This window comes from Gobio gobio (genome assembly GCF_949357685.1).
Source record: "Gobio gobio genome assembly, chromosome: 12".
NCBI lineage: Eukaryota > Metazoa > Chordata > Actinopteri > Cypriniformes > Gobionidae > Gobio > Gobio gobio.
The window spans coordinates 22,038,737-22,063,996 of NC_137105.1; the positions used below are offsets into that span (position 1 = coordinate 22,038,737).

Below are 25,260 nucleotides of genomic sequence, written 5' to 3' on the forward strand. Positions count from 1 at the left end.
CGTGAGCATCAGAACTGGACCACAGCGCAATGGAAGAAGGTGTCCTGCTCTGATAAATCATGTTTTCTTTTACATCACATGGATGGCCGGCTGCATGTGCGTTGTTTACCTGGAGAACACATGGCGGCGGAGGAGATGCTTTGGGCATTTTTCTGCTGGGAACCTTAGGTCCTTTGACACGTACCACCTACCTAAGCATTGTTGAAGACCATGTACAACCCTTAATGGAAACAGTATGCCCTGGTGGCTGTGGCCTCTTTCAGCAGGATAATGCGCCCTGCCACAAAGCAAAAATGGTTCAGGAATGGTTTGAGGAGAACAATGAGACTGAGGTGTTGACTTGGCCTCCAAATTCCTCAGATCTCAATCTAATCGAGCATCTGTGGGATGTGCTGAACAAACAAGTCCGATCCATGGAGGCCCCACCTCACAACTTACAGGACTGAAAGGATCTGCTGCTAACATCTTGGTGCCAGATCACCTTTTTTTTGTTGGTAAAAAATGTAATATCTTTTCCAATATTTTGTCTTATCATTTTGATTAATTTGACTAATATAGCCATATCAACTTTTAACAAAAATGTGAAAATTATCATTTATTGCTGTTTTTTTATCATCAATTCATAATTTGTCTTATCTTGGTTATTGCTAAAAAAAACCACCCTTTGTTAATGACCATTTTCGGCAATAACTTTGTTGACGATATAACGTTGTGCACTAGGTTTTATTTCTTTCAGTAAAGTCCTCTTTACTTTTGTCACATTCAGACTTTAACACTTTAACACTCGACTTCTATTCTTAGCAACCTGCTCTAATAATTGGCATTTATGCAACATGTGCCCTTTCCTGCTGGTCTCTGGTAAGAAAGAACATAAATGCACTGCGAATGTAACACTTTTGCGACATGTTACCTAATGCACACTGTGGCATTACTTTCTAAGAGAGAAATGTGTCCAGTTCAGTGCAAGCAAGGAGAAAACACTTGCATTTGCAACATATATTCATCCTGCAGCTCAACAGAAGATCATTTCTTGTCTGCATGAAATGGAAAAACAGCTAATTTAGTGAGATGATTGTGTTTGCAATGCAATTAGGCTACTGGAGATAGGGAAACATATCTGTGCATTTCTTGCATCTCTCTCTAGTCTAAATAATTAATCTAGCCTGAAGTGGGTGGGTTCCTGATACTGTCAATTTGTGCTGATGTCGCTATGCGCCAATGTCCATTATGACTGTATATGTGTGTACACATGCCTCTTTGAGTGAGTGGTTGGCTGAATACATTTGTGATTCAGACATGATGAGCAATTACTCCTCCCTAATGGCTTCTGACAGTATTGATTTCGGGGAAGAGAGCATTTGAGCATGTGCTAATGCATGTTTGGAGTATCTGTATTTTGAATTATAGTATAATGGGGTAAGTTTCTTGTAGGCATCAAAATGACCTTTTTTTTTGCCTCAAAGTATATACTTATGTGTAAATGCTGTTGTACTCAGCCATGACAATTTTATACATCCTGACTAAAACAATGAAGGACAGAGAGCCCCAAAAATAGTGTAGGAGCGGTGTTGACACCTACGGCTCAGGAAGGGGCTGGTTAGAGTATGCGATAAAGGACACTTCCTGGAACTGATAAATAGCCCTTGCCAGGCTGTTCTCTGAAAAGTAGAGTACTTGATATTTGGTCATGGGTTGATAACAATGGCCCTAGCTAGAACAGACTGGAAATGCAACAGTACAACGATCAGGCATTACATTATGACATATGGCACCAAGATGTCGGCAGCAGATCCTTTAAGTCCTGTAAGTTGCGAGGTGGGGATCGGATTAGTTAGATCGTGGGGATCCATTTCCATGGATCAGACTTGTTTGTTCAGCACATCCCACAGATGCTCAATTGGATTGAGATCTGAGGAATTTGGAGGCCAAGTCAACACTCGTTGAACTCTGTGTGTGCCTCAAACCATTCTCGAACCATTTTTGCTTTGTGGCAGGGCGCATTATCCTGCTGAAAGAGGCCACAGCCACCAGGGAATACCGTTTCCATGAAAGGGTGTACATGGTCTACAACAATGCTTAGAAAGGTGGTACATGTCAAAGTAACATCCACATGGATGGCAGGATCCAAGGTTTCCCAGCAGAACATTTCCCAGCAGAACGTTTCCCAAAGCATCACTGACCAATGCAGACTGGGAGCAACCCTCAAGAGCTGCAGTTTTGGAGATGCTCTGTCCCAGTCGTCTAGCCATCACAATTTGTCAAACTCACTCAAATCCTTACGCTTGCCCATTTTTCCTGCTTCTAACACATCCACTTTGAGGACAATGTTCACTTGCTGCCTAATATATCCCACCCACTAACAGGTGCCGTGATGAAGAGATAATCAGTGTTAGTCACATGATGGTCATAATGTTATGCCTGATCGGTGTCTCTGTGTGTTTATATATATATATATATGTATATAACTTTGTGAACTTACAAGGGTTTCGCACTTTTTCTCTCTTTCTATAAATCACTCCTTATTGCATCATGTTTTGTCTGAACTTGGAGTAAATGTAACAAAAAGTAAAGAAAGACTCCCAGAACTCTATCAGGATTCCCTGTGGGTATGTATCATCTCAGTTGTGCCAGAAGGCCAATTAAGAGCCAGTAGGGAAGAAAAAGAGAATGTGTGTGTGTGTGTGTGTGTGTGTGTGTGTGTGTGTGTGTGTGAGAGAGGATGTGTGCATATATGGATGGGATAGAAGAGGGGATGCTGCAGACAAATGAAACAGCAGATTGCATGAGTGGACCTGTAGGAGACAAAAGACACACTGTGTTTTCTGTGAAGTCTCTGTGGTCCAGATGTGTGACATTCTGCAGTGGATGAGTTGTGGTACTTGTAGTGCATTTAATTAATATTTCTCCCCGTTTTCTGTTGTCTATCCATTTCAGAACCATACGATGGAACTAAATACCTATTTTGCAATGTGCAAATATGATGGCTACATGAAACATAAAATATAGACTTGTACCCATATGTAATATTATTCTCTTTTAAAATGAGTAATCTTTTCAGATAAAAGAATGTTTAAAAATGTATATAGACCTTTTCAGCTAGATTTAAAGTGAGTTAAGATGGCGTCCCATTAGCCTTCTTGAAACAGCTCAGTTGTGGTCAAGCATTTTTCATCTGACAACAGTTTCTGATGAAATCTTACCCTCTTCAGTCACAGGTTTGGCACACACTTACTTATTAAAAATGACAGAATGAACGCCCTCTCTTTCCCCGCCCGATTCCAGGTCCTGGAACACAAACACAAAACTCACTGTTCACAGCTTTGTGTGTGTAAGCACCAGAGCACAGTGAACAACTCTTGCTCATTTCATGTGTGAAGGGACCATTTTATTCTAAGTGTTTTTGCCACAAAAAAAGTACTAACATGTTATGGTCAACTTATGTTAGTAAAGACAAAGTGACCCATGTACTACTGCATTGATAAACTGCATTTATTCTTAAACCCTAACCCTATTAATTTTGGCTGGATATCCCAATGAGAGAAATACAGAAATTAGAGGAGATTACTCAATTGAATGTTTGTAATCACATGACAGAATTCAAATTGGTATGCCAACAAAATCATTCTTCTCACCCTTAATAAACATGCATATTTCAAAATTGCTCGCCAGAAACTACAAGAGGGAGACACTCCACCCCCAAACCCCCCACCCTGTTATCCTCCTTCCCTCGTTCCCTCCCTGCCTCTGACACACACACTCTCACACTCAGTTTGCACACATGCCAGGATCCTCACACTGTACCTGAGCACTTCACTCCACGCAGCGACCACCCACGCTGGGATCCAGTGCGCGCGAGAGACGGACAGAGTGGAAGGAACCCACTGCTTTCCACAGCTGCACGGTTCCTTAGAGTCTCTTCATCATCTTCCCACCCCATCATCATCACCACCACATCATCATCACCACCACCACAGTCTCTGCAAGCCAGTTAGATCATGAACCTGCTCTTTTCTGGTTGCTAAGGAGGAGAAATCGAGATCCGAGGAGTGGACGAGGCGGTACTTACTAAGGTAATGCGCTCTTCCAGTCATCAGTTGTTTGTGTGTGTGACTGGGTGTCACTGACTGTAAACTTATACCAATGTTCGCTCGCACTGAACGATCAATTGTCATGTCCAGCGCTGGATTCAAGTGGCTCCCGAAGTGCTGGTGAGTTTGAAGTGAATCATCCTGTCGCCTCGCGCTCCCTGCTGTGCGTGCGCGCGTGTGTGTGTGCGAGAGAGAGAGAGAGAGAGAGAGAGAGAGAGAGGGTGAGTGAGCGAGCGAGCGTGTCTTTCAGTGACAGGGTTTTTCTGCGTCTATATTCGGCATCACTGTGTGGAGTGCTGTGTGAATTGGGACGGTGTTCCTGTGGGGATTGCGCTCTGGAAGCAGCTGTTTGTCTTTTTTAAATAGCTGCACATGTTCGTAGTGCAATGCGGCGCTGGGAAATCATGCCCACAGTTCTACCTTAAGGTTCGCTGGTGTTGATCACAAACAGCTGTTATGAGCTCGCGCTCCTCATGTGGCCAGCGTGGAAAAGCATAATCAATCCAGGGTTACTAATAAGTCCAAGGATAAATTTAGGAGACCATGAGCAAATTCTTGAGTGTTTGTTTTCTAGCACACTCGTGCAGGTGAGACACCGCATACAGCAGCGAAGTGAAGTAGCCTACTACAGCCTGTGACGAAGAAGACCAAAAGCATGGGAGCCTCTTATCCTTTCGGTCTGTCTGTCATTTTTTCAGTAACAAAGACATTTTCCCACAGTTTTTAAAATGCAAATGGTTACGTTCGGTGCTTGGCATCTTTAAAAAGCCCTAATCATTGTTGTTGTTGTTTTTGTATGTGCAACCAGGAAGGTTTCGGGATGTTTTTAGCGCCGTTTCGGTGTCTTTACATAGTTGTATTTGTTGTTGGTTAATACTAAAACCTTCTCCAGTTAACGTTGTAAGGTTACCACTTAAATACGCCAAATCCTGTAGCAGAACTAAAATCACATCCTATTGCTGTATTATTGCTCTTGAGAGGAACATAGGCTGAAGAGAAAGATGTGTGTCAACACGTCTGTTCCATTATCTGAAACCGAAAACTGATTTGACTTCAATTATGAGTGGGCGATAAACCGCTTTCTGCGCAATCGATTACACGCGTAAAGCTTAATCTCTAGGTGTTCATAACCCATGACTCTTAAAGGATTAGTTCACTTCAAAATGAAAATGTTCTGATCATTTTCTCACCCCCATGCCATCCAAGAGATGTTCTTGTCTTTCTTTCTTCAATGGAAAATAATTTTTTTGAGGAAAACATTTCAGGATTTTTCTCCATAATGGACTTCAATGGGAACCAAAATGTTGAAGGTCCGAATCAGTGCAGTTTCAAAGGGCTTTGAAGGGCTCTGTATGATCCCAGCTGAGGAATATGTTCTTATCTAGCGGAACCATCTGTCATTTTCTAACATAAAAATAAAAATGTATATACTTTTTAGCCTAAATTGCCGAAAAGTCACGCTAGACGTAGGCTAAAGTACGCCGCCGTGTTTACAGAGCGCTCATGCGAAGACTAAAACAAACATCCTTTAGCAAAAAAAGGTTAAACAACGATGTCGGACGATTTTGAAGTTGGAGATTTTGTATTAGTCTTTGCACGTAGCCTACGCTTGGGGCGGTACTTTCTCCTTCGTCTAGCGTGACCTTTCCGACGTGATTGCTCAATCCGTGACACATCACAGAGCAGCGCAAGATGAGCAATTTAGGTTAAAAAGTATATAAATGTTAGACTGGGTAAACCCAGCCTGGTCTGCCGGCGATTTGATTTCGCCCTGCAGCTCAGGCTGGAAACATGTAAATTTTTCTATCCTGCCTCTGTTACAAATCTACGGGGACCAATAACAAGCGGCTTATCCACCTGGCACGCTATTGGTGGGTTTAACACGATGACTATAGAGAAGCGACAGCAAACAACTTTAGTTTTAGTTTAGCAAATAAATCGCTCGAGTGGGTGTAAATTCAACTCACTTTCATGTTTTTTTTTGCACAACCTGCAAAAATTACTCAATGCCATTGCTGCTTCTGCAAATCGCTGATCAATGATACAAACCAACACGTTTGTTGGCACGTTTCCTGCCTGGAGTTTTGCCGTCTCTCTTGACGTCATCCGGATCGTTGGTCTGATTGGTTGAAGGATCCAATTGCGTACAGTCATTTGAACTGCCCGTTGATCCCGCCTCTTGTGCAGTAGAAAATACAGAGCAGACTCCCCAGACTAATGTTCAATCTTAAAAGATTGAGCTTGGTCTGGTGATAGCCAGACAATATAAATGTTTATTTTTTTCTTGAAAATGACAGATGGTTTCACTAGATAAGACTCTATTATCAGGAATATTATCAGGACATTTTCATTTTAAAGTGAACTAATCCTTTAAGTGAACTTACTAATTTAATTAGAGGTGGCCATTAGCTTACCAATGAATTTCCTAGGTAAAATTTCGGTATTCCATGTTTGTTTGTTTGTTTGTTTAGAAACATACTACTACTGAGAAAATTCTACGGAATTATTCTATTTTTAATATCTTGCTATTTTTCTATACATAATACACCTTTTTGTTGCAAATAAACATTTGAATTATAGAAAGTATAGTTTTTTTTAAGTATCAATAATAATAATAAACTAAGGTATTGTTCACCCCCAAAAAACGAAAACCCTTCTAATTTGTTTCATCCATTGATCACAAAAGGAGATGGATGAGAGGATGAAGAGTGAGTGTCACATTCCAAAAGTTCTATCCTCCTCATTTTCTGTGAATGTGCAATACTTCCAATTCATTGCAAAAAAAACAATGGTAAAACTATATGCTCTATGATAACGAAAAGTAATTAGAATAATATAGCTGCAAGCATTATAGCTGCAATAATATAGCTGCAAGCATTATCGGGGCCAAGCGCAAAGAAGAAGACGAGACATGCCAAAATGGCTGGCAGTGTCAGATCAACTGCAGCAATGAGCAATTAAAGACCTATTAAGGTGATCTTAGAGATAAATATACGATAAATACAGTCAATAATAATGATTTAATGATTTATCACTTTCAACCAATAGGTGGCACAGTTACGAAATTGATGTGGTGTGGTCAGAATAAGGGAACAATGACACATGCAAAGTTTGGTGTCAATATATCAAAGCAGGGTGTCAATATAGTGTCAATATGTCATTGCAGAGATATAGCCACAAGAGGCCGTTTCATTATAAGTATGGACCACATGGCGGTGCTGTTTTGAAACATTTTAAGTACCTTAAAGGCATGGTGCTGATGGCACATACCAAGTTTCGTAATGATACACCAATTCATTTGTAAAGTATAGCATTTTATATCATAAAACTGCATTGTAGTCAATGGGAATTTCATGTTTTGTTCTATTATAGCGCCACCAAGAGGCACAATCATACCATTTTTTATGTGTCCTCAGAGTGAGCCCATATATGCGTGTGTCAATTTAGGTGAAAATATCTAATTTCCTTTTAGAGTTATAGACATTTATATTAAAAAACGTGTAAAAAATGACTGACACCTGACTTTGATTGGATTTTACTCCCCCGTACTATCAATATTTTGACATTTTGGTGTTAGCAAACAACTATCGACCTATGTTTTCGAACTTCTGACGTTGGTTTCGTCTCGATCGGACTAGCGGTTTCGAAGATATCAGCTAATGTTTAATTACAACGCTGCACAAACCATATGCCGAAACCTGGCAAAACTGGTATCATTGGACTCGGCAAGGATTCAGGAGACAACAAATTTACTCCCATGAAAATAAGTCAATCACAACCAAAGTTATAAGCATTTGAAAAAAATAAAAAAATCCACTAGGTGGCGCTGTTTCAAAACTTCTTGGGCTCCTTCAGGGCATCGAGCTGATGACCCAAACCGAGTTTCGTAACAATCCGTTCATGCGTTCCTAAAATACAGCATTTTAGCACATAATTCAAAATGGCCGACAGCCAAAATGGCCGATATGGTAAAATTTGATATCAGAATCTAACGACCACTTTTGATGATTTTGATGATTTTTGGACAAACGGTTCAAAAGTTATAAGCAAAAACCAGGCATTTTTTATATCTCCTGACCAGAAGGTGGCGATGCGCCGAAAAGCTGCATGTTGCCTCAAGTCATGCTTGTGATGACATGTACCAAGTTTGGTTTGAATACGAGCGTTGCGGAGATATAGCCTTAAGTGTGTTTTTGCAACCGCTACGTAAAATTTGTTTGGCCGTTTATCGAAAACAATTTGACTAATCAACTTAATTTGCACGTTTTTTTTTTTTGTCAGCATGGTCTGAAGATGATCTGGTTCAATTTTCGTGCAAATCAGATGAGTTCGCAAAAGTAGGTTTTTCGAAAAATTCTAAATGGCGGGAAAATCTTTGGTGCTTGGCCCCTAATAATAAATACCAGTTTGCAATAGCCTATCAAACAGCATAGTATACTGTTTTTGTGCAGCTAAAATAACTGGAAACGGACAATACTGGAAGCCTCGCACATTTGAGCTACAAAAAGCTACGACTGCTCTTACGTCAAATTTAAGGTGGATAAAGGTGGTTCACATGAATCATCTATATTCATGCCATGCAATAATATGCGACTAATAGTCTGAATGAAATTAAGTCATGGTTCATTGAAAAATTCACCACATGAGGAGAACAAGATACTCTGCAAGAATGTCATTGGTTCCCATATGTATCAACATCACACATCTAAGTGAACATAATTTGAGACCACTAATAACCCCTGAGACATGACTTTCTTTCCTCAGTGAAATTTTTATGAGTTTTCATGTAGGCCCATATCTAAATGTTGTTGTTTTTTCACACTATGGATGTAAATATTAACTACTGAAGTTTCAAAAGAGATATAAAAAAGCATCATCAATTAGTCTATGTATTTATTCCAAGTCTTCGATAGTATTGTGAGAAACATACTGAAATTTAAGATTTTTTTTTTATTGAGAATATTTCCCTCTGCTTTAGCTCTCAAATCTCATTCACACCTTTACACATAAAAATTGTTTTAATTCATTGTCTGGGTGGCGCACTGGAAATCTGTATGATTTGCCTGATCTGTCTTCTGTTCTGTCCTTTCCGCACAGACAGAAAGAGACATCAAGAGACCAAGAATGGCTCAGGCCTCTCAGGACCATGGCGCAGTGGGCGTTGCTGATCCAGACGACGACTCGCCCAACATGATTGCTTACAGGAAGGTACTGCTGCTTTGCCTTCACATTTTATATGCTTGGGATTTGGCATCTTTGAAGTCTTGTCAGCCAGCTAATGCTTGAAAGCGTAAGAAATTCTGTCAGCAATATTATGTACAATGATGGCAAGGCAGACACACAAAGTCATGAATATTGCTCGGTACTGGATTTGAATTTGAATGAGTTTATTAGTCTGTTTGCTGGTGCATTGTTACCCTTAGATTTTTTTTATTCAGCTTCTTTGTGTATCGAATATTTCATTCCCTCCCTGACCCTCATGGTCACTTTTAATAAATAGAAGTTGCCTGATCTGTGTGAAAGTGTCTGCTTGGAAGCATATAGAAAACACGAAATGTTCCTTTATAATGCAAATCATTTATGGCTGTGCATTTCATATCCCAACTCTGGCTTTTGTGGTAAACCTCTGCTCCTACATTTAAAGGTAGGGTAGGCAATTTCGGAGAATCTAGCAATAGCAAGCAAGCTTTGAATGCATGAGATCCCAACCTCCCTTCAGAGCGTCTCCAAAGCCAAACACATCAACGCACACAGCAGATTCTGCAAAGCATCACGTGATGAGAGACGGCGTTAAATTACCTCGTCTCAAAGCACATAACATTACAATAATAAGTTCGGCGTCGATAGTGCTGACATTGTCTTGCGTAGCCTTCAGACTGAGGGCAGAAAGTCTGGACTCTATTGCAGCTTTCATTGGTCAAGGACCGCCCAAGAGGACGTTTGACTGACATGTAATGCAACCAATTACAGTTCGCTTTGTTCCGTGTCATGTTCCAACCTAAAGTCCCTGCAATAAAAGACAGACGTGCATCTATAAATGAATCATTCAATAACGTTGTGTAAGTTTACTGCAACAATGGAGTCGTGAACTTCACACACTTTTGAAAATCATTGTCACAGTTGTAAACAAGACGGCGTTCTTCTTCCACAAGGGAGGTTCCACGTTTCCACTAGGGAGCATTTGGAGCGAATGGAATGATTTGGACTAACATGTTTTGGTCCTGAGACTTCCACAGAAGATTTAATATTTAGACCACTTCTATTATTGATTGCTATCAGGAGGATGTGAAAAGAGTTTCATCCAATATGACACAAATTGTTTATAAAAAAAAATTGCCTACCCTTTAAGTTATAAAAGTTTAATGAGAGAAAGAGACTTACATTTGCCATGCCAGTTTGCCGTATTCGATGTGGCGTTTAAGACAAATTCTGATCTCAGAGGAGAAAATAGCTGTCAGGGAGTGATGAATTTCATAGTGCTAGCATTCCCCAACATCTCTATCAAGGCAAGATTTTTTGGTGCGAGTTTTTCCTATAGAAACTGTACTTATTTGCTTTTGTCTTTCTGCTTGACCGGTTAGCCAGGAACCTCCCACAACCAAGTCTTTTATGGAAAACCAAGTGAAGCATATTTGATGCCAAATGATTTGCTTCTATCTGAGTGGAGATAATCAGCTCAAGCTGGCGCAAAGATATTGAGCCCAACTGCAGTGAGATTGGAGTCATTGCCAAATTGTGGTGGAGAGTGCACTATTAGATTAAGACAATGAGATTCAAATACATTTTATACTAATCACTCTTTGGAGACCCTTTGCTGAGTATATCTAAATAAAATGTTACTTGTGTCACTGAGAAGTACACCATTTATATTCCTACACTTAATGAAATTCTTTTTCCAGTTACTTGAAGAGCAGCAAACCATAAGGTATTAAGACGTATTTTCTGAGAATGCATCTTCAGTGTGATTGTGTGCACTTGTTTTAAAGGTCCCATGGCATGAAATTTTATTTTTATGAGGTTTTTCAACATTAATATGAGTTCCCCTAGCCTGAATATTGTCCCCAAGTGGCTAGAAATTTTGATCGGTGTAAACCGAGTTCTGTCTGTCTTTCTCTGCCATTGAGAAAATGACAGCTCAGATGAGCTGATCTTGAATTTTCCTGTTACGACGTCATACCAGGAACGGTTACCTCCCTTTCCTCCCCCCAGAGAATTTGGCACGCCCATGCGACTGCCATATTTGTTTCTCCTCGAGAGATGAAGGCTTGTGAACGAGTGAATGCTGGCAGTTTCTCTGTGTTTGGATGTACACATGAAAACAGAAGTCTTTTTTCAGTTCCTTCTGATCTGTGATCAGTGATTTCTGATGTGTAGCTAATTATTCAAGTTCACACAGAACTTTATTATTCGTGCACACGCTGCGGCTTCTCTCTCTCCTGACAGAATGGTGTTTTCGTGTTTCGTTTTTGCGCTGTGCACTCAATGCGCGTATAAGTACACCTCAGAATATATTATAAAATAAAATAAAAATTCCATGCCATGGGACCTTTTAAAGCTGCGGTCCGTAACTTTTTTTTAGTTAAACATTATCCAAAATCAAATTGAGCAAATACATAACCAGCCAGTGTTCAAAACTATCTCCTTACCTTAGCCCGATTCACAATGTCTTTGCATCATTACGTCACGTCTGTATACATAAAGGAGGAGTCCGGCAAGTAGTAGTATCGCATGTGAGGATTCTGTAGGTGACGGATCATTTATAGCCTTTTCTTCACAGCAGCTGGAATAATTAATCGTATCATTTTGGTGGTGGATTGGAATCCAGAAAGGTCCGAACAACAATCATCAGTGACAACTGGAGATTCACCCGTAGTCAAAAGCAAAATATTAGACTGTAGATTAGACTAGCTTTAAGGTATTAAGACTTATTTTCTGAGAATGCATCTTCAGTAAGGTTATATGCACTTGTTTTAAGTGTAAACAATTTGAAAATATTTTTGATATTTCTATTGGAAGGCAAGCTAAAAAAGACTAAAAAAGAAGAAAAAAAAGGCAGTGTCCTGTTATGTATACATTTCATAAATAGCATTACAGTTAATATGTTTGATGAATGATAACAGATCAGTTTTGGACTCCAATGTTTATGAATAAAATGGAAGTGTCAACAGGCTTTTTTTTTTAGGCTGTACAGTTTTTATGTACATCAGTGGATCTTAGTACTTCCTGTTATGGCATGAAGCACTTAAGATGTGGGTGTGGTGGACAGAAGAAAAATATCTAGTTTTGATTACAGCAGTCAGTCATTTTCGGATCAGTGTGGAACTTATATTGGATGGAGACCACTGACCTGCAATGAGATGATTTCACTGGCTGTTTGATTGATAGCTTGCTGTTCCTCTGGTCGTTTACCACCTCACAGGGATATGAGATGGGCACCAGATGGCTCACAATATGCTCTAGGCACATGGAAGAAATGCCCAGTGTCCCTAGGGCATGAGCAAGAGTTCATTGTGATTGCCATTCTTCTGTGTAGAAACAGACAAACACCCAGACATCACCCAGAGTGATGGCATGGTGGTCTCTCCTGGAAAATCAGTCCACAGTCCATCTCTTTCGCTGTGACCCATGCAGTGATGGCTGTTGTAGTCAGTGTTGCCAAGAGCCGTGGTTTTCCCGCGGAATTGAGCTACTTTTAAGTTGTTACCGTGGGTAAATTTTTTTCCAAGGGTTGATTTCCACCCCCGTAACTACAATTTTGGCACACCAACACCCCCATAACCCCTTCCAGACGTGCAAATTCCGAGGGGAATTCAGCCGCTTGATGGAGAGCAATTGCATTGGGCTATTTTTGGGCTGCTTTTGACTGGCCATTTGGCTACTTTTGTTGCACAGACCTGGCAAACCTGGTTGTAGTGGATGTTGTGTATTGGTACGCACCTCATCTCAGTTTTGTTCTGATTTAAAAGGAGAAACAAGAGGGATAGCGCATGCATGTGTAAACAGACACAATTAACCTGGATGCGCAGTGAGACAGGACTGACTTTGATGAATTTACCCATTAAGGAGAGCATGCGAAGCCCCAAGGGATGAACATCAATACCATGTGCGAGAAATGCAGAGAAAGAGAGTGAGACTATGGGGGAGAGTATTCACTGGCTTGTAGAGACCTTTTTTCTTCCCAATATGCAACTCAGTCAACCTTTCTGAAGCTGACAGCAACCTCAGTGTGTTCTGTTATGGTCTGTGAGCACATGCTGTGTTCTTACGACTTGAAAAGAAAATGACATACTTCTCCCTGCATGGGGAATAACCAGTGTTGGGGTTAAGACATTAAAAGTAATGCAAGTTACGTAATCAGAATACTTTTTTCAAGTAAGTAGTAAAGTAACGCATTTCTTTTAAATTTACAACATAATATCTGAGTTACTTTTTCAAATAAGTAACGCATTTATTGTCTGACACCTCTCCTGGCCCAAGAAATTGGGAGTAAGTGCAGAGGCGTTGTGTGCGCTGTGTAAACATGAGGGTTATTATAGTTCTAGATTAAATGCATTTACTCAACTCACTGGCACAAAAACAGATTCAGTATAAAAAACATTTAAATACAATCTTTAAAGCTGCAGTCCATAACTTTTTGCGGTTAATAAAAAGAACTGCATGCGTCTTGCGGAAGAACATTGCAGCCGGGGATACTTCTCTCTGTTTATGTCTATGGCGAATCACGCAGGGACTGTGCTCCTCCGCAGCGGTTCCTACCAGACCTGTCTGAAATAGTCCCAATATAAACACTTATTATAAGTGTACCATAATGGTTCAGGGTGAGACAAAAACACGGTTTGGAAAATGAATTCATGTTGTACATTCTCATTTTTGTAAATTTTGAACACAAAAAAAGTTACGGACAGCAGCTTTAATAAATTAATATATGTAAATAACACAAATATACTTTGCATTCAATCTCTTTGCTGCTGAGCTTAGATGATCCAATTTAACTGTATAATAAGCAAAAATTACTACTTCACATTTGTTTTACTTTTCTTTTTTTTTATTACTGAAGACTGCTGAACTTTCTTCTCCTATTCTTCAGTTTTTTTAGCTGCACCCTCTACTGTACAGGTGTGTATTTGAATTTCCTCCAGCATGAGGCTTATTTCACTTTTGGTGTGAAAGAGCCTTTACATTTGAAAAATATAGAACTTTTTTCAAATAGAAAAACTAACAAATGAGCGAGCCCAACCCAGGTGAGAAAAAATAATACAAAAGTAACGTAACACACTCTCCATAAAAAGTAACTAAGTAAATGCAATTAGTTACTTTTTTGGGGGAGTAATGCAATATTGTAACGTATTACTTTTAGAAAATAACTTTCCCCAACACTAATGGCCAGTCCAAGTAGGTTGTCTTGTACTCCTCTTTTTCCTGATTCTTGGCAGAGAAAGTGCTGTAAAATCAGCTGTATCGGTTGAAGGATATAATTCGTTTCTGAGGTAATATAATGAGACAAAATGCCTCCAGGTTAGTCTGTTTCGCTGTCATCTACGGACCCTTTCCAATGAGTGCAGAACTAAGTGAGAATCTGACACGCTTATCAACAATTCTGTTGGGGCAGTTGAGAATTTTTAGAGTTGTTCTGTGCATTTGACTTCCCTGGCAAACTTTCAAGGCTTATTGCAGGGGTGGTGTTTACGTATGTCAGTTGCCATACCCTGGCATTCTGACAAGCAGGGGAAATAAACTATTCATGATGCTGCTCATTAGTTCTGTTGCACTTTTGAAAAAGCAAATTTAAACAGCCTAATGCCGTGTCCCAGCCAGACGCGATGCGACAAGATTTTCAGCAGCAAAAACCATACCCAATCAATCAAAAATCACAGCCAATCAGAAGACTGTGTGGGTGGGCTTTCTCTGCAAGCGCACTGACTACATTTGCAACGAAATGGATAAGTACAAAAGATAATTTTTTTCCAAAGATATTTTTTCTCTTGTTTTGCATTTGTTTAGGACACAGTGACAGCTTATAGGGCTGTTTCAGTATTTGCATTGATTTTGTATTGTCATGTCTGTTTTTGTCCACATTTGTTTAGATATAATCTGATTATTTGGGAATGTTGTTATTGTATGGCCAGAAGGACTATACTGCCATACCCTAGGTTTTTGTAAAAATGCCACAACTGCTTTATTTTCATATTTAAACGTAATATACTTTGGATTGTGTTTCGTATGACAGTTCCCAGGGCAGCTTTATCTAGCGAGATATAATGAAAGATATACACTATCATTCAATGAATACTTTTATTTAGCAAGGACACATTAGATTGATCAAAAGTCACAAAAAATAAATGTATGTTACAAAATATTTCAATGTAAATAAATGGACGTACTTATAAGGAGGGAAGACAGATCCTTTTAACAGTTCTGTACATCGGAATGGATTATGGCCAGCTGAATTAATCAGGCAGAGGGATGGATACAGAGGGACATTTATTTATCCTGTCACATCTCAAGCTTCACCAGCTCTGTGCTGACCTCAGATGCCCTTTAAATCACTGTCAGTTTCACTTGTCTACCTTAATTCTATTATCAATGTCATTTTATGACTGAACAGTACATGGACCTTTTAACCTTTCTTTGTACGCTCATTTTGTAATTTTGAAACGGTCTTAAATTATTTAGTCAATGACCTGTGTAGGTTTGTTGATTGCAGCTAGCTGCCGACAGAAGAGTTTTCTTACTCAAGCGTGCCGTGGACTTACTATGTCAGAACCGGAATATATACAACCAAGAGCCTACAGCGAAAGGATAAATTAGGCAGACAGTATTGGAGTCTGGTATGCTGGGGCATTTGTATCACGTGGAGTTTACCAGCAGAAGATAACTGACAAACATTTTACACAAGATTTATGTCTCACTTTCATGTTTACAGCTAAGGGTCAGGCAATTTTCCTGCCCGCTCATCTCAGGAAAACATAGCTGACTTGGGAACCACTGAAGCTTTGTTCATTTTGTTTTAAGGGAACTGAGCCAATGATTGGCAGGTAGCCACATATCAGTGTTACTGTCTGAACAGAGGGAAAATAACAGTGCGACCCAATTTCCTTTTGAGTTAAAAAAAATATCACATTACAAGAACACACACAAGTGTTTATGTATGAATGTGTTTTTGTGTTCCCTGACCAGAGAGCAGAACTCTAATAATGATGTTGTTTGCACACCTATTATTTTACACCTATTGTCGATAGACCAATTTACAAAAATACTTACTGTAATGAATTAAATGTGGAATGATTATGAGATTTGTGAATGAAAGTAAATTATTTTCCATTCAGCAGCAATCTGGATTTTAGTGCCCTGTTTAAGAGCCCAGTGCTCACAGAACAGTGTGGGGATTTCAGTAATTCAATTTTCTGGGTCAGGCCTCCTTTGGATTAAACCTGCAACCTTTGCATTGGCAAATTAGACAACCACCATTTCACATTTTCATGTGGTTTTCCACTACCGTGTCCTGTTGAGAGACCATGACAAAAACATGATGAACGTTTCTCGATCTAATCAAGAGGCACCAAAGCAAATCTTTCCCAAATGATCTTTTTTAATTACAGGTATAAAGGACGAACCAGGTGGGCAGAAATATACTTTGGAGGCTCTTGAAGCTAATTATATCAGTCAGGCCTATTATCATACCTTATTCAGCTGTAATTAATTACTGTCATCCATAGTCTGGGCTACAGTGGCCATTTTTGGCTTGAAGAGAAACAACTGTAGTGAAAAATGTCCCTCTCCATATTTTATTATGCATGAAAATGAAGTGAGGGCAATGATAAAACGAGCGGTCTGGATTCTGGAAACACTGAAGAAGACCTATGCATTCTGGTACTGTAGTAGATAGACAGATGCAGTGAGAGGGCTTATTATAAAACAGCAGTACAGTAGCTTGATATGCTCCTCATTATCACTTCACACAAGCAGAGAGAAAGGACTGGTGCCCCTCTGGTGCCTTGCTTTGTTCTCGTCTTTTTGCTGATGTGCATTTGGGGGGTGGTAGGTTTGTCCTTGTGTTTGTGTGAATTCTGACAGCTCAGTTAATTTTTTCTTTCAAGCTCTGTTGAACTCATTTAGGCAAGTATTTCTTTGGGCAGATTTCTTATTTGTGTTATTTTCTACACTTAACCAATTAGTTCATGACAGATAACGGAGTTCGCTATCCTTCAAATCAACAGCATTTTGCCTCTGCCCACAATATAAAATGCCAAATCAGCAAATATTGTTTGGTGCTTGACTTAATCAATTTATGTTTCCCTCTTTATCCTCAGATGCTTCTATCTGACTTTTGGGACTAGCGAGCACTTGCATGCATTTGGAGAGTGCTGAATTTGTACACAATTTGTTAAAAGGGATTTGGGGAAGTGGCAAAGATTTGGATCCACTTTCAGATATTCCCGCACTGTTTTAGGAGTGTTCAAGGAAGTTTCTTTTTCTTGCTGTTGTTTAAATCTGTGATCTTTGAGTATTTGCTCTTGGGAACTTTTGCATTATATTAGATTGGACATTGAACACTTGTGATTATTTGGACTTTGGTGAACTGAACTGGTTGCTTTGGAAAAATTCGGTATCAAGTAATTCGATTAACCCATGAGTAAGCAATTATATAGTTTCATTTGAGGTCAGAAAAAGATCTAATTTTTTTTATCCTTACTGTTTTGGGCGTGTTAGCTCCTGTCTTCATCCCCATATGGCTATATTTCAGGGCTATAGCAGCTCTGGCAATGTTTTTCTCACCCTTTGATTGTTTGTTTGCACACAAAAATAGTCACTTAGTTATTGATCTGCTGGGGCCTTGAAGTGCTGTCACGACATGATGATGTATCCCGCCGGACTGCTCCAATATGAAGGGCATTCAGGATGGAGGTGGAGTGAGCATCCTGATCTCTGTTTTACAATATATGTGAATTGGCTGGTATAGATGAGCTGCATTACTTTTTAATTCCTCATATGAATATTTATAATAGTCTAATCAATTATTGAACCATAAAAGACAATTCACTTTTTCACATAATAACTATCAAAATGAAAGGATAGTCCACCTAAAACGTAGCCTGACAAGCCAGACCCACATTAAGATGTTGGGTCTGGGAACACACCATTGGCAGGGCTCAATCCGAGGGGCGGGATAAATGGTTGTCTTTCAAATTCCCTCTGCACGCAATAGGATAGCGCTACAACCAACCAGAGCGATATCAGTGGTGACAACAATCGCAAGCAGGTTGTGGCTGAGTCCCATGTGTTTTCCCACCAGCGGAGTTAGTTGATAGATTAAAGGGGTGGTAAAACACATTCTTTTGAAGGCTTGACTGTGTTTGTGGGGTGCACTGTAACATGTGTTCATGCTTCGTTTTTAAAAAAATTGCCTTATTTTTCATATATTTGACCTTTATTCTACACTGCTCTGTCCCTCCTTGTAAAACGGTCTGATGCTTTCCGGGTTCTATGAAGCCGGTCCCTCAAAAATACGCAGTGGGCTCAGATTGGTTAGCTGGCCCAGTGTGTTGTGATTCGCTAACCGCCTAGTGCACGTTTGTCGGAAACGTCACGCCCCTTACCTTTACCAGAGGCTGTGCTTTGGTCAGTATTAGAAACAACGGCGTCAATAAAACCATATGAGCCCGAATCAGACCCAGAACATTTGAGTGAAGATGATCGAGCAGAACCTGTTCAGTCCTCAAGAGTAAAGACTGCGGATCTATAATGATCGCTACTGAATGGCACTTTAACTTTTGTATTTTTGAACGATTATAGCCAAATATCTGTCGCAAGAACTAACCCAAAACGAACACTAAGCACTGGCTTTAACTAGTAAGTTAGCCAAATCACACACAGAACCATGTTTAGCAAGCCTGTAGATAAACAATACATAAAAGCTCTAATCAAAGAATCATTTACACTAATGTCAGGTTCGCTGTTGAGATTTTTTTAACGTTAGTGTTTGTAATGTTAGGTGTTCGTCGGATAACGTTAAGTATGAATGAGCATTTAACAGACTGGTTTGCAGAACAGCGTTGTCATCTGTTTACTTCCTTGCTACAACCTATTACAGGAAAACACATCGATGAAAAATAAATCAGACTTACAGGTTGTGGCCCGTAAACAGCTTCTGTTTGTAAATCCAGCTTTCAGGACAAGCCGTTGTGCATATCCTGTATTGAACTCGCGAAGTTTGTGGAAGTTTGTGTTGTCCTCCGTGAAATGTGCAGCGCGCGCCTCGTGCATCCACGCACCGGCAGTGTTTTTTTCACGCAGCTGACGTTGTGCAAATCTGGCATTGAAATCGCGAAGACGGTGGATGTTTTCCTCTGTTAGATGTGCTGCAGGGAGCCCTGCGCGCGCCTGATTCCCCGCTGACTCAAACACACGTGCATATAACATGCTGTATGTTAAACGCTCTGCAACGCACCCCCGTCCCAAGGAAGGCTGAACAGAGCAAGTACCCCAGACCTGCAATCCGGATGAAAATAACAGCGTTTCCTTGGCATCGCGGCAACAACACTCCAGCCTAACTAACGTTATACCACAACAGCGCCGCGATACAAAATGGCCTCACCCCCCCTTATTTAATATTCTCGGAGGAGGGGTTTATGTAAATATTGAGCCTGTTGATGTCACCAACCCTGGAGGAATGTGTGTAGTCGCCTGCTGGCTGTTTGCTGTAGTTCTTAGAAACTGATTTCTTTAAAAGCAAATATCTCCCTTTGCTTTGAACTTTGAACGTTGTAACTTTGCAGATGTTGTTTATGCTCAAGCAGCAACATTACACGTAGCTAAAGTTAGAATAGTGAAATCGTGGTTTACCACCCCTTTAAACTTTTGCCGTATCCGGTCGGCAAAACTCAGAACACATCTTCCTTTTTTTAGAATGACTTCAGTGCCGTAACGTTCTTTGTTAGCAGGGAAGTAGCAGGGATTTCACACGGAACCGCCTCAACTCTGCCGTCATTATGTTAAGCCCGCCCACCGACTCTATACATGCTGTGATTGGCCTAGAGTTTGTTTTTTTTAAGCTCGCAAGTCTACAGAGAGTTGCTAGACGACCCTGGCTGCAGCCGCTAGGATGTGTATAGATTTCTAGGCTACCTAAAACTGACAATTTTGTCATTGTTTACTCACCCTCATATCGTTCTAAACCTGCATGACTCTCTTTGTTCTGCGGAAGATAGAATGATGGTAACCAAAAAGTTTTGGTTCCCACTGACTTCCATTTATATGGACAAAAATTCAATGGAAGTCAATAGGTGTGTTCGCCTTTGTCAAACACAAATCACACGTCATTGTTATCGTCAGTGAATCCGGCCAATCACGGAACCGCTGTATCATCATCAGAGCTTGTGCAGCCGGATCACTCTCGCGGTACTTGGCGCCAAAGCCACATCATTGTGACGTTTGGCAACAGTCTCAAGTCAGACAATTTCTGCACTGCTTCAAGTCAGACTCCAATCAGTCTGCGGCTGCGCAGCACCGCATGAAGTCGAACACACCTATTGGGAACTGAAACTGGTGACCAACATTCTTCATTTTTCAAATGTGGACCATCCTTTTAATTACACTATGAGATTAGAATTGGCGCCCTCGGTGGTTGTGGCGCTTAGGCTCGGATAAAGAACAGATGCTGATATTGTTGCTCTGTGCAGTTTTGTCTGGACAATCCGCTATTGGGCTACATTAGCATATGGATGCATGAAGGTTATTGTATGCTGAAACAATCACATCATTTGCAGTTAAAAAGAGCCAGAGCCCTACTTTCCAAGGTGTTATTTCACAAGCATAATGAAGGCGGCCATTTCAAAGGCAGCCATTCTATGAAAATGGCATGAAGACCTATTCATATTATGGGTGTGCACAGACCACTTCTTAAGAATCCGTTATGAGCCAAGCCTCACGCATTAGGCGTAAAGATTTGGATTGAAGGGTCCCTAGAACAATAGAAATATACACCTGTACTTTCAATTCACCTTCTCAAAAGAGCACCTGGTTCTTAAAGTATCTAATTGTTTATTGTCTATAAAAGATGGCACACACACATTTTCTTAAAGGTTACACAATGAATCTCACCAAACAGCATATCTCCGCACTCAGCAGATATTTGATGTGTAGAGTTGGTGTGCTGAGAAAAAATAAAAACAAAGAAGTCTCTAGGACTTTCTTCATGCATACCAGTTTCCTAGCAAAATTATTCCAAGACTAAACTGTGTTATTGGGAAATGAAGAGGTTTTCTTGCTATTGATTTTTTTTTTTGTAATTGAGATCCATGGTTTTGAAGAGAGGCTGAAGAGGTTGGTCAGGTCAAATGACTGGGATGACAAGTGCCATTCATGAGACCATGATTAATAAATGTGAACATCACCCAGACACTGCACAGAGCACTGCTGGTTCGCAAAGACACTAGCAGGAAGTCACTGTCCTGAGCTACATTAAAGGTGCAGTATACAATTTGTGTGAATCGTTGTTGAACATTATTGATATTTGAAATCAACCCAAACAAACACACCCCTCCCTTTAATGCAAGAGAAACTGCCCCGAAATGCAAGAGTGTGGATGTCTCTTTATATTAGCTCAAGTGAAGCAAAATAATGCTTTGTGAAAAATAAAGCGAAGATTACAAACAAATGAAAAAAGGAACATAAAGTACCCGAGAGAAAATGCAAGTCGCCAGGAGTGGTCTTGAAATTAATCGTTTCTACGATGCATCGCGACGCGGACTTGGACGATTCTGCATCAATGCAGTAATAATCATCATTGATTATAGCCATTATAGCCTACTGATGTTTCTCTGATGCCATTTGTCACATGCACACTTGTCTCACTAGCGTAAAATGGCGGAGGGAGGCGAAACACAAAAACCCACTATTTTAACATTTACAGCGCGCGTGTGCGTGAACGCTATTGTAACTTTAGTACACTACTTGACAGTTTCATGCGCTTTTAGTATTTACTCTTGTCGTCTGCTGTGTTCAGAATGTTCACTACATTCAGGGTGTGTACTTTCTTGGAGCAGATAAAATAAAAAGAAGTTCATATATCTGACTGCTTGTATTCATTGACGACAAATGTAGCCATGCGCAGTAATATTGCGACGCATCGTGATTCAATCGAATCATTGACATTAGCCAGGCTCCGCCCTCCTACGTACTTGCGCTCAATTTTCATTTTCCTTCAGTACTCCGTCTGGGACTGCAGTATATTCTTAGGTTTTCTCCAATCAAATTTTTACCGGTCCAATCGGCGAACAGAGGGAGTGGCTGAGAACGATGACGTTGTGCGCTAGTTTGAGTTGTAGTTCAGTAATGGTGGCGGAGAAAGATGCGAGCGAAGCCATTCATTCCGTTGTGGCACCGCTGCCAAATATCCAGAAGTTAAAGCCGGAGCAAGAACAATCTTTGCTGAGTTTTGTTGGTGGCCATGATGTTGTGGCCCTCCTCCCCACGGGGTTCGGGAAAAGTAAAATTTTCCAGCTCGCTCCGTTAGTGGTGAAGGAGTTGGCTGAAGCCCTATTCGGACGGCCCTATTTGTTTCTCGTGGGGTCGTAAGGTATTGTTGTCATTTACAGTGGTGATTTTTGTCTCCCACCACCCGCGTAAAAATCCCCGGCCGAATTACCTACTGCTTTTGACAAACACCAAGGTCGTGTGGTAATTTAATTACTGTCCGAATCCACATATCTGAGTTTTCGAGAATATTTCTCGTCAAAATTCACTGTTTATATCCTATTTGACTGCAGAGCACCGTGCGGTGGTGCTTTGCTGTAATTTGGATGCATTTCTAGACTTGTATTTTTTTAATTGCTGGCAAGTATTTACAAGAGCAATATATTTCATCACTGTTCAAAAAATAAAAAGAAGAAAAGCACGTAAACATTTGAATTGGGCTGTTATTTATGGCAGAATTTATTCTCATACCAAGCATATATCATACCAAGCATATGACATTTTATTTACAGCATACAATCCTGTTACGGACCACGTGAGCAGCGCGTTCCCGATCACAAAACTCTCCCCTCCACCCTGAATAAATCACAATCCGAATGCACGAGTTTTAGGTTTAATCACTGAGGTGGCATGCATTTATTTTTACGGACTTCCATGTGAGAAACAAAAGGCGAACGACTCATGACATGTAGTCACAACCAAACGTTAGCGATTGGTTATGGCAGATCCAGAGTGGCTCTGGGCAGATCCAATAGCCTTCAAGGAAGTAAACGCTTGTCAATGGAGGGTGGCCAGACTCTCTGTACAAATGAAATGTACGAGAGTCTGGTAAGACCAGGCTACATTGACATGGCAATCGTAATTGAATTGAATCGTGAGACTAGTGGCGATTCACACCCCTAGTCGTCAGCAGCAAACCAGCTCCGGATAAACAGTGACACTCAAAACCAACGTTACTCACGTATGGAGCAGAAACAATGCAACCTCCCAGTCTGTTTTTGGCGTAGGTCTCTTCAATGCTGGAAAACTTTTTTAATATTAACGTTGTTATTAAAGCTCTTGCTTGATCATAACCCTTCTTTTTCCATTGATGTTCTTCTGACCTTTTCTCTTTTGTAATGTCTCTAAGCTATCTCTTTTTCTATAGTCTTTTTTCAAATCTCCATCTTGCTCCCTCTCCCTCCTCCCCCATTATGAATGGATACGCCCCCAACTGCTGATTAGCTACAAGTTTTTTGTGGTGCACTGTCCAATCCACTTTCAACAGCGTTTTTCAAAAATCGCTTACTGCAACTTTAATGGACACTGCAAAACATTTCACTCTACATTACTCAACTTTTTTTATTATTATTTTTATTTTTTTTACTCCATGCAAACTTCCCACAATCAATCCTTTCTTCCCTTAATTCTTCTCAGTAGGTCAGGGGTAACATGCGGGGTAATCATTGGCTCAAGTGAGGAAGATTAATATTAAATCTGTTTATGTTAACAAATCACCTCACATTTGAATACCAAAATGCTACAGTAATTCATCCTGATTCTCACACAGCTTTTTAGTTATGAGCAGTATGGAGGTCAAATGCCACACTGTAGATAAACCCGTTAGATAAGAAACTGCCATGAAAGTAAACCAGTGGGTCCCACATAGCAGTGATGTAGTTCAGTCTACTTTATTTTGCTGTTTGCTCTTAGAATAATACATACTATAAATGAGGAGATGCTATCGCAAACAACTCAAGACTCACTCGGTTACCAGTACAAATAAAGCCGAAAACAGTAAACAATGAAGCAGTAATTTCCATGATTTATTCATGTGGTAGTGCATGCTGGGGAGCGTGGGACATTTTTTTTCTAGGGGACATGATGGTTTAAAAATAAATCTTGATGTCAAAAGGTCGGTGACCCCCTGTTCTAGGTTTTTGTGAATGAGCCTTTAGGGAACAGTGATACTACATCCTGTAACCTCAATGAGGAATGGCAGATGAGCCTGGGTCTTTTTTGTTGTGGCTGATTGACGCAGAGGATCTTTGTTCTCATAAGTTATGTAGACGTATTGATGATGTGTTGCAGTCAGTGTATTGGCCGCGAGCGTGAGCGAAATGCTTCTCTTATCTAACAGAGACTCAAAGCCTCAGTGATCCAGAATGCAGTACCCTTGATTATGAATGTCTCTCCTGACATCACACTCCCTTTTAAGTGTTTCAACTGGCAGACACCGATAAGGCCAGTTGCTGTTTGAATTGGTGAGCTGCAATCAAGTCTCGGTGGGCTGCTCTTTCTTTTAAATGCGGACGAAAAGATGAAATGGGGAGCAGAAAAGGGTAAAGGGGATTTAGGTGAAGAGTGACATTTGATGTTGTATTTACTAAAGGCTAGGCTATCTGAACAGCATTTAGCATTGAAGGATTAGCATAGCGGTAATGAAACCCTTGCCCTTGGCATTTTAACCATCCACACTAAGCCACAGCCTGCACCTCTGTGGCATTCTGTATGCCAGCCAGCTACCTTCACCTGGGACCTTCCTGTTTATTACATGAAAAGTAACCTTAGTTTACATTCGTTTTATTCTCATGCCTTCTTCCAAGGCAGCTTCTGAAATCAAACCTATTTGAACTCCCTAACATTGCATTTAATAGGGCTCGGGCGCTGCGTTGCATTCTGGGACGTGGCGGCCATGTTGATGGCCTCGCGAATGTAA

General features: G+C 40.4%; 1 protein-coding gene and 1 long non-coding RNA gene across 5 annotated transcripts in view; one reads left to right on the forward strand and one right to left on the reverse strand.

Moving 5' to 3' along the window:
• LOC307135215 overlaps window positions 1-3,977 on the reverse strand; it is a 14,607-nt gene extending 10,630 nt beyond the window's left edge. The window contains exons 1-2 of the long non-coding RNA XR_013817646.1: window positions 3,802-3,977; window positions 3,233-3,285 (exon numbers count right to left, since the gene is read on the reverse strand). This is a non-coding gene — a long non-coding RNA (uncharacterized lncRNA). The remainder of the gene's footprint in view (window positions 1-3,232; window positions 3,286-3,801) is intronic.
• rgs6 (regulator of G protein signaling 6) overlaps window positions 3,750-25,260 on the forward strand; it is a 110,436-nt gene continuing 88,925 nt past the window's right edge. For 2 of the 4 annotated variants that reach the window (XR_013817644.1, XM_079831436.1), the window contains exons 1-2: window positions 3,762-4,070; window positions 9,186-9,296. Coding sequence is in view for 3 of the 4 variants with exons in the window: in XM_079831436.1 (XP_079687562.1) it covers window positions 9,213-9,296 (84 nt within the window). In the remaining variant the exon portion in view is untranslated. Of the gene's footprint in view, window positions 4,071-9,185; window positions 9,297-25,260 lie in introns of all 4 variants that reach the window. The other 2 variants (XM_079831437.1, XM_079831439.1) reach the window with 2 other exon arrangements.